The sequence below is a fragment of the Pleuronectes platessa genome, chromosome 7, assembly GCF_947347685.1.
Source record: "Pleuronectes platessa chromosome 7, fPlePla1.1, whole genome shotgun sequence".
Classification (NCBI taxonomy): Eukaryota; Metazoa; Chordata; class Actinopteri; order Pleuronectiformes; family Pleuronectidae; genus Pleuronectes; species Pleuronectes platessa.
Window position 1 is genome coordinate 6,576,722 of NC_070632.1, and position 10,670 is coordinate 6,587,391.

Here is a 10,670-nt window from a genome sequence, read left to right on the forward strand (position 1 = left end):
TTGGTGTCTTAATTAGGAATAGAGTGCCTCACCCCCCCCCCCCCAACTCCTGCGACATGGGTTAAATGATGTAACAGTGGAAAAACATGAGAATTTAAAGCACTGGTTTCAAACTGCAGCTTTTCTGTGGGTTTCCTGAGCGAAGACAGAACTAAGAGCACAGGCTGTCCACGGCCGGGATGCCAGAACATATTATGACCACACAACTCCACAGAGGCTGCAGCTGCTCGCACACAACATCTGCTACGGAGGGAAGACCCCCGGTCTCCGAGATGGACCGCAGCTCCGAGTCGTCTCGCTGTCTCGCCGTCCCACGCTTCAGCCTGGTTTCTGCTTTACATAACGCCTGGTTGGGCTCTTACGTAAGGCTGGAAGCAGCATCGAGGTGTGCAGCCGGGGGGGGGGGGGGGGAGAACTTACTTAGCCAACTCCTGGAGGCCCTCCAGCAGACGCTGGGATGTGCCGCTCTCTTTGGCTCCCAGCGACGCCATCAGGAAGTGGAGGTCGTTGAACAGGGTCACGTGGTCGTCGGTGTGAGGCTGTGTGATCTGGAGCAGCTCTCCATAGCGCTCCTTCGTGCACACGCCTGAAACATGCACGGAAACAGGGACGTCAATCGGGCTGCTAGGCTGCATAAAGGCTCCGAATTCATAAATTAGATTTTTTTGTTTAAACAGAGTAAAAAAAAAGTCTGACACAGCACCTGGGCTTCAGATTAATGAGCTGTGATGAATGGGGTTATCTCACCTCCGCAGTCTCGCTTTCACACCATTTTAAATCATCTCAGAAGCAGATGTTGCAGTCGCCCTTCAGCTCATTAACAACAAGTTAACAAATGTTTGTGCTACTTTATGTCGATCCAATTAGCGTCGTAATAACATTTTTTGCATCTCACAGCAGTGACACGCTTCAGTTCCTACGATTTTTATCAAACTCTGATCAGTGGGGTCCAGGACACCGTGTGTGACAGATGGACACAAAGATCCTGAACAAGATGGGGGTCAGAGAAGAGGCTGTTACATTTTGGGTGTGAATCCGGATCAGGGGGCGGATGGAGAATTCTTAAAAACTTTCTTTAACCTCATGAGATTGGGCGTTAAATAAAGACGAGAGTTCAGCCTCGACAGATGTACGAGCTCTTCCGAGTCCAGTTTCATCTTTGTTATTTTATCTGTTCACATCTCTTTCAGTATTTCATTATTATGTCTACTCCAGTTTATCTGTCTCTACCTGCCTTTGGTGTTTCCTCATATCAAATTGATGAGACCTCTTGATAGCCTGTCCTCAGTTCCTGTTAATATTGTCTCGCCATGTGCCCGGATTGGATGAGGGGACTTGTTTTTATTGCTTTTATTCTGTAAAGTGCTTTGTGTTACATCGTTTGTGTCAGAGCCATCTTCAAAAATCAAACCCGTACTCTCACAGCCAGACTTCCTACACACACTAGTCTTCTCCAGACTGAACCACTGTAGCTCTCTCCTCTCTGGCATCAGCCAAAAGTCTCTCTCCCGCCTCCAACTAGTTCAGAACTCAGCATCTCGGCTTCTTCTCACTGGTTTTGCTTCTCTCCATTGGCTCCCTGTCCGTTTTAGAATTGGTTTTAAGATTTTGCTGATCACTTTGAAAGCACGCAGGGCCCCAAGCTACATCACAGAACCCTGATGTTCCTGAACGCAGCCTTGGATCCTCAGGTCGATTCCTGCTTGCATGTTCCAAAGTGGAGGTTTGGAAACTAAAGGTGCTTTTGCCTTCAAGGCCCCTCGGCTTTGGAGGAGATAAGGCTCGCAGGGTCGGTGGCTTCTATTAAATCACCTCTTTAAACCCGTTTTTATAGACTTGCTGTCATGTTTTTATTGTTTTCTTCTCAATTTTTATTTACTTGTTATTGTCATATTACTGCTTTTACGTGTTCAAGTTTTCATGTGACACAGCTCTTTATTTATTCATTCAATTTGAACACTAACCATCTGAACGTGGGCGTCTGGCCTCCTTGTCACATTGTTATTTCTCTTATACTTATTTTTTTAACTATTTGATGTCAAAGTGCTTTATAAATATAAATAAATGAATTATGATTATTATCCATGTATGTAAAGTACTACATAAATTAAACCTGATTGTGATTTCCTATGTTATTATGCCCCTCACCTTCCATCTCCAGTCGGCTGAGCAGTGAACAGGCGTCCACAGTGTCCAACATGGATCCTGAGGCTTTACACCGTCTGAAAATCTGAGAGAAACACACATGTTCACTGTTCACCTTGAAAACTGAAGGATGTAACAAACATCTGCCTCCCACAGAGCAACGTCTTCAGGGGGGAAAAAAACAAAACAGGGGCTTCTCCATGTTTCTGCTGGATTCCCCCGACGAGAGCTGTGAAACATTCATGAATATCATCCAACTTTACGTAAGACTCGTGTCGGCCCTGAGTAACATTATGAAATGTTCTTGTTTCGGTTGCTGGACATCAAAGAGCTTCACTCTCACGTCCGTTCGTGTATTTTTAGAGCGAATAAAAAAACCTGACACTGAAATGGCCGGTGTGTGTGTTTTGACTTCCATTTTGTTCACACTTGCCCTCTTGGTTAACCGGAACAACACTTTGCTCTTAGTGCGGATCCCCTGTGTATTGGTACATGCATGGGGAGGAGAAAAAAAACCTGTGCAGAGTGAACCATCAAGGTTTTTAGATGCAAAACACTTCGACACAAACTGACCTGAGAGTCGTAGATCTGCAGCGCGGCTTCGTACTGCCCCTGTGGAGGAGGAAGAGGAGGAAGAGGAGGAAGAGGAGGAAGAAGAGGAAGATGGGGTTACAGATCACGTAGCGCGGATGCAAACACAAATTAATCTCCCGATATAATCAACTGCAGACTTCAAATTACCCGAGGGGAAAGGATATCGTAAATACAAGTTCCACAAACACTCCCACCAACTACTCGCTTCACTGAGAAAACCCATTATCAACTTTACCTTCTCGATGAAGTACAGAGCCCAATGCCAATAGTTGTGACTGGCCAGGACGTCACAGACCTGGAAGTAAACAATGCACATTGTGTTTAGATTTGTAAATCTGATTGAGTGGACTGGGCTACTGGGATCGTGCTTCATCGTTGAGAACAAACACTCGTACCTGCCAGTCTTTCTCTCGACTTTCCATGAACTTCAAACCTTTGTCCACTTCTGCCCTCATCTCATAAACATGAGCGACCGAGTGGACGGACCAGGCGTCGTCTGGAGTCAGGCGGAGGCCCTGCCCCGGAGAGAGAGCAAAGATGAAGAGAGGAGATGTGTTTGCTCCACCAAAGTATGACACCATTTCAGAAATACTGGGCTCGCTTAACTCCCAGTCTTTCATTCTTGTCTAAGATGTTCCTCGACCGTTATTCGTGTGACCCTTGTGTCACGGCTGCTTGGTAAGCATCACACATTCAACAGAGAGGATTCAGGAGCTGCCGAGGGTTCGGCTCCTCTGCTTGTTATCGGTCCTTACAGCTCTGTTTGTTCTGATTTTAAAACAGAACAAACAGGAGAGAGTCTCACCTCCATCGCCACTTTCTCCGCCTGGTCATAGAAGTTAGTTTCCAGGAGACCGAAGGAATACAGTCCATTCAGGTAACTGAGAGGAGAGGTGAGACAAAACAACTCTTTAATCCCTGATCCTTTACGATGGATTCATTAGTGTTGGGTTTTTGTTTATGGTTCTGGGTCGGCCTGTATGTCTGCACACATGTTATCATCTGTTCTGTGTTTGATTGCTCTGACCTGTCGGTGTGAGCTCCCGGCTCAACGACACCTCCTCTGACCTGCATTCCCACCATTTCCTCTCTACCTGCCCTCAATCAGTCACTCAGCTTCACACGACTCCTCAGTGCACAACGACCTGTTCTAGCGCCACCTCTCTGCTTACAGGCCACCTGCACCTGTCCTCTTTTGTCCCCTTTGGGTTTGTGTTAATGACCTGACTGCTCACCAGACACTAACCTCTTCTTAATGCTCAGGATCACTTCTCACCTGAGCCCGACAGATATGGAATTTAAGGTCCGATGCTGGTATTAGGGAATAAAAATGTCTGATAGCTACTATATTTTATATTGGCAACAGAATGTCAAAGACAAAGAACTTTAACAACAATTCATACTTAAACTTTACGATTAATAACTGTAAATAAAAAACACACACTCAAACAATCAAATATACAGATATTTGGATCTGCCATTGGTTAAATTGATCCCACTCTACAACTGAACTTTGTTTGACTTACACATTCAACCTGGAGGCAACCACCGCTCCACCACACTCCGTATATCAGAGAGGAAATCTAACCTGAGACCTGATAACACTCACAAAAGTCTGTCAGCATGTTCCTCCTTTGAAAATAGATTCTGTGTCTTTTCACTATTGGTTTCTCTGCTCCCATGTTCACTCACTTTGAGTTCAGCCTTTTCTTTCACCTCAACCAGGGGTCGGGAACCCGCGGCTCTGGAGCCACATGCGGCTCTTCAGCCCTCTGCAGCGGCTCCCTGTGCTGTGTTGTGCAAGTTGCGCATATTTTTCACGAACGGTGAACTTAACGAAATCAGCTTTCATATGATGAACGTTAGTGAAAGTGAATTTTTTAAATCATCATCGTATCAGGCCGTCATGAAATACCAGGAGCGGGCGAGTGTGTGTGTGTGTGTGTGTGTGTGTGTGTGTGTCTGTGTGCTCTCAGATAGCGGACACACAGGCCCCGCCCCCAGTGGAAACAGTGAAAACACCCAGTTTATCTGGTCACAGCTGCTCTGAGATCAGCGCTGCAGCTTCTAGATCAGAGCAGAAGCTGCAGTTGGTTTGTAGTGAGCTTCAGTTTCTGTTTTATTTATTTCGACAAACACATATAGATAATAATATATATCTATACATCTATATTTATTTTTATATAAAATCTTATAAGCTATGTTATCAAATATGTTTGGGTGATGAGGGGGCAAAGGTTGCTGACCCCTGACCTAAACTCACAGAGAGGCAGAGAGGACTTTGATCAAAACGCCTCAAGCGATAACAACTAAAGGTCATAAAAGTTTTGGTTGACAATTTGTATTAAACTGGCACATTAACAAAGGATGTGCTTTGGTAAATCAGCACATTATAATAATAAGACAGAAAAAAAATCCATCTTCTAATTTTGACTGACACTCCTTAGATACATGATCATCTTTTACAACTCAACTTAATCCCCTGGGGGAATCTCTGCATGTTTGTAATGAATGAGACATAATGTGATATATATTGTTGTGATAAATAAAGAAGTGACAGTGGATTAAGTGTGTGTGTTTGTGTGCGTTTGTGTGTGTGTGGCAGGCTACAAGTGTCCCTAATTAGTTTTTAATAAAGTCAACACCATCATTAGTTTACCGTTAACCCTTCGAGTGTCACCATCAACAAGCAAATGACTGCAATGTGAGGGGGAAGGTTTACATTTGACTATATCGTCCCATATTTTGCATCATCATGTATTTTATAGTTTTTATATCAATGAGGAGACTTATTGTGGTTTTAAGTATCAAACGTCATCTCACTTTAATTTGACATCTCCTCTGTGAAGCTCTTGCTCTTTAGCTGTTTGCTAAACATGTCCGTGTGATGGTCGGAGCCAAGCAGGTGGTTTATAGCAGGTGTGATGAGATTTGAAAGCTCATTATGATTTCATGCACAGTTTCTGTGTTACTATGAATTATATAAAGTGTTTTGTCTCACTGTACTTGTCTAATAAATCAATTCTTACATGCTTTCCACTGATGAATTGAAATTTCATATGTTTAAACATGACATGTGGAGTCAATGTTTGTTTCAAAGACCTAATTCATTAGCTTTCATATGATTTTGCCACAAGATGCTGATGTCTGATGGTAAAGTGCTGATTTCTGTACCTGGACAAAGGAATGCTTGGTTTCCAGTGAGGCAGCACCCTGGCCACGGAGTCTCTCATCCGGGTCTTGGCTCCCCAGTAGAAATATCCATCCTGGGCGAACTTGAGGGCGAGCATATCAGTGGGGTGATCAAGCAGAATGTCTTCCCATACGTCACAGGCCTTTTTAAAAGCTCTGAAAGAAACATAGGTCACAGTTAAAGGACGCGTCTTGAAAGGACAAAAGAAGGAATGTTCAATGAGACTCAAACTTTCTGCTGAGTGGAGGGAATGTGAGGCGCTTGGAAAACATTAAGAGCCAGAGCAAGACTCTATTAAGAAGCAAAAATGCCTTCAATATTTCCATAAATGCAAATAAGACTGCAGAGAGAATAGAAACATTACTTGTGAGACTGTGTCAGAATCTGTGTAGATGAGTGCTGGGGATCTGAGGCATGTGATCGCCTCCCAGACAGGGGACACAGACAAAGAGCTGCTTGATGAATGGATTAAACACAGTCTTCAGTCTTCTGATGTTTCCTCTGGCATGATAACGAACACAGCTCTGATGAGCCCGAATATTGATTCAATACGACTGTCCAAAACAACATACAACAAACCACAATGATGTATATGTTTACTTTTATATTTATATATATACATCTAGAGAGCGGGGAAGTGAGAAGCCGGGTGTGAACTCAGAGCGGCCCTCTTCTGATGGGCTCACCCAGGACGCGTGTTGATGTGAGATGTAAACAAGGCCTCAGAGTCTGTTAACTGCCGTCTGGTGAACTCCGAGGGGGCTGCTGTGGGTTTTATTTAAAGTGGCCTCCATCAATAGGCTCTATCATAAAGGCCTGACTGGTGGAGTGACGCTGGGATGCTCGTCTTCTCGGCAGGTTCCTTCTGAAGCTGAGTTCTCCATCACCTTCCTGACCTTGACCCTGCATGACCAGTACCTCTAGTTGGCTTGAGGAAAAAAAAGACCCAGAGGTTCTTCCATTGTAAATAATAGATCCCACTGAGTTCCTGGTAGCGCTCACACTTTTAAAAAATGGATTTATACCCATGTCCTGATATGTGTCTCGCCCTTTGACCTTGTGACTTGGTTTTTGAGCTGAACAGGACTGAATTATGGATTTTGTGTGTCTGCTTTTCTCATCTTCATTCAACTTCTAGAAACTTCACAAGCAAACAGGATCTGTTGATTACTATTTTGAGTTGCAGAGAAAAGGATCTTCATGCTTTGGCCAGAAAGACATTCAAATTTTGAATCTTTAATTACCTTTGCAAAACATCAAAATACAATAAAACATGTTTTTTATTTTTATTTGTGTTTTTTTTTTTTATATTATATTTGCATAGTCCATCACAATTTGGGCAAAATGTGAAGTTTTTGTGAGATATTACATTTTGGGGCAATTTTGAAATTTTTGTGATTTATTTACAATTTTATTTTTTGGTTTCCTGTTACAAGTTTTAATTCACATTGACTCACAGTCATGATTTCATACACTTTAATAACTTGACTTAAGATTCCTGAGGATGTACCGCACAGTATGAATGTTCCCATCATCCAACAACTAGTGCTCCATCTGACAAGGAACCATTGTGCACATGAGAAACACAACGGGGACTTGTGCATTCTGTCGTGTTTAAAGGAAAAAGGAAATTAATCTCATATTAACACCCTTGAGATGAAATATTGGGGCTAACATGACAAATCCATCCCCTCTCTGTTGACTTTTCAACAGCCTGACTCTGACTCTTACCCACGTGAGTAGAGCTCCATAGCCTTGACATGGAGCTTCTCTCTGGGAGTGATGTCCTGGCTGCTGGCCAGCTCCACCGTGCGAGTCACGGCACTCGCCAGGCGCTCGTTCAGCCGGGGGGAGATCCCCGTGGACGCCAGCTCCAGCCCGGTACTCATCACATGGCCCATAACTGCAGGGGAGAGAAATCCAACCAGCTCTTTTTTTTGTGGACTGCCACACTAGTGAACACTATAAAACACTTTAAAACATTGCGTGCACTTGTAAAAGTTTTTTCTTTTGAACTGCAGAGCAAAGATATATATCAGTGCTGAAGCTGTGCCCATGTGTGTGTCTCATCCCCATCCTGTGCCCCCCTGATAAAATGGGGATCACTTTGTAAACCCACTGCAGACTACATGTTAATTCCTGTCATGAAATCAGACAAGTGCACTTTCAAAGATATGATTCTAAAGATTGGTTGACATTTGCTTTGTTCTTTATCAAAGACTATGACGAAGGGGGAAGTAGGAAACACATTTGTTTGTTTTATTTAAATTGGGGTTGAACCCGATGACCTTTACCCAGATGTTAACTATTACATATAAAACAGGGACATTCACACCTCAGATCCATTAAGTAACCATGAAAAGCATTGCACCTGGATCATGGCACTGGTTGATTTGTCTATATCTCCTATTTTTTGTATATTCCATACACTTAAGTATTGTTTCTTATTACTAACTGATGCATATTTCTGACTCTTGCTGCTGAAATATTGCACAGTTCCTCATTGTGGGACGAAAAAAACATTGATTCTGGCACAGCTTCCTTCCTTCACCTTTATCCTTAAGGCTTAAGCCTTGATTGTGTTGTTATCGCCTTTTTAAAGTGCTCCGTCCTTGCCAGGTTTATTGTGAAAGAGCTTCTCAGCATATTTACCAAAGTTAGGATCGGCCGTCTGCAGGGCGGACATGCATCCTTCAAATCCCCCCAGGGTCTCATCGCTCCTCCAGGTCACATACTAGGAGCCCCACGAGACAAAGATGGATGTAGTGAACTGTGACGTAGTGAAACATGGTGCAGAGTGACAGCGTGTGGGAGAGTATTCACCTGTGTGAGCAGGGCGTCATAGAGTTTGCAGGCCTCATTACTGGTGGTGGAGAGTTCAAGACCCTCGGCCCTCCAGGCCTGTCACACACACACACACACACACATATTAACACAACATTCATTAGGATTTCACACATAAGAGTCTCATCACGGTGGAGAATCCCTATATTTGCAGTTAGATAGCTTACTGTGAAAACTGTGCCACGTTAGGTGTTTATTAATCCTTTCACCCGTAAAGGTCACTAAAGTGGAGAGATATTTTATTTTTGCAGATGCATTGGTTTTGATGGGTTAAATACCACCATTGGTTAATGTCATTAGAACCTTATTTTGCCCGTGTGGGTTTTCGGGGATATTTTTAGAGGTTTTTCATATTTGCGACGGGCGTGCTCTGACATTAATCCAGTTTAAAAATAGTTAGACGCTTATGTAAGTGGCTGGGGAGCTGGGAAGTAATACACTGTGTATTCTCTGAAGAGAGAACAGGAGAGTATATTAGAGAGTAAACCTCGACAGTACATTAGAGACGGTAAGTTAAGTTGTGTTTTGGATTTGTCGAGCTCTATTGTATATTTTAATTTATGTTTTTTTTACATAATTTTATTTGATTGGTTTGTTAAATACAGATTTATTTAGTCCACTCAAGTGAACATGTGAAAACTGGTTTTTGAAGCCTCAAGATGAAGAATAACACTTTCTTACCTCCTGAGTGAAGTTGTGATCACTCAATCATGAAAGTGTTCAAATAAAAACACACAACCACACACCTCTGGTAAACTGTCACTCAATTCTTCTGTGTTATTTATGACTTTCTGAGTTTAACCCCCCCCCCCCCCCAATTCTGTTTTTAGGTCTAATCTCCCACATTCGTCTTCACGTGACCTCAACGCGTCCTGTCGCCTCCTCGATTCCAACCTGCAGACAATAAGCACTTCCGGTCACGACGAACACCTGGGCATCGAACAAACACACACACACACTGACCTCACAGTCCCTGAAGCTCGACGCGATCATGTCTGACAGCTCGTCTCCAGCATCTGGAGGAAGTTCCACCAGACAGCTGGACTAAATGCACGTGTCAAGCTGCTTTCCAGCGGAAGTCATTTTTAGGCACAACCGTTTTTCAGAATAAGAGCATGAGCTAGACACGACTGGAGGGTATCTGCTTCTAAATCAATGCGTGCTTTCTGGTGTAGAGGTTTTCAGGTGTTTCTACGTTTGCGTTTTTCCTGAGAGTGTGATGTGCGTGTTTGAAATGTGAGGAGACGCTGCGGTTTTATTCGGGTCTCTTGTTTTGTGAAGCTTCCTCCCTCGCGCGTTCACTTCTCAGAGTTTGTGGCTTCACAGATTTCACGGCTTTGGCTTCTCTTTGTCCCGAGGCGGGTTTTCTAGTGTTGTTGACTTTATGGAAGTTTCACAGTGAATCTGACCGCGATTTACCTCGTGGACCAAATATTGATCCAATATAAAAACAGTTTGTTTGTGTTTCTGTTGAAACACGTGATACTCGACTTATATAATCACCCACATAGATAATAAACACACATTCATGTGTAGCCAGGCATACACATGTAAAGCAATATGTTCATATATGTATACACAAAACACATGGTACATACATTCAACTTATTGCATGTGCATTTTAAATCTGTGTTGATAGATATATCTATCTATATATATATATATATAGATTGTGCATAAATGCATGTGTGTATATACTAGATTCGGTGTATGATAGTTATATACATAGATTATACATACGTACATGCATATGTACATATATACTCCATTCAGTGTACAATAGAGATAGAGAGATATATAGATATACATGTATATAGAGATAGACATATAGATATAGATGGATAGAGATATATAGATAAATGGATAGAAAAGGTCTAACAATAAATTTCAGTGG

The 10,670-nt window shown here is 42.8% G+C and overlaps 1 protein-coding gene across 1 annotated transcript; it reads right to left on the reverse strand.

Annotated features, from left to right (window-relative positions):
• Positions 1-429: 429 nt before the first annotated feature.
• Positions 430-9,872, reverse strand: ttc38 (tetratricopeptide repeat domain 38; the record flags this gene model as incomplete). The annotated part of the gene is given in 11 exon segments (XM_053427992.1): positions 430-586; positions 2,149-2,230; positions 2,719-2,757; positions 2,975-3,034; positions 3,135-3,254; positions 3,545-3,620; positions 5,914-6,087; positions 7,664-7,835; positions 8,585-8,666; positions 8,756-8,833; positions 9,740-9,872. Coding segments are annotated over 11 exon segments (1,070 nt in total), but the record flags the coding sequence as incomplete, so codon positions are not given.
• Between the last annotated feature and the right edge of the window lie 798 nt (positions 9,873-10,670).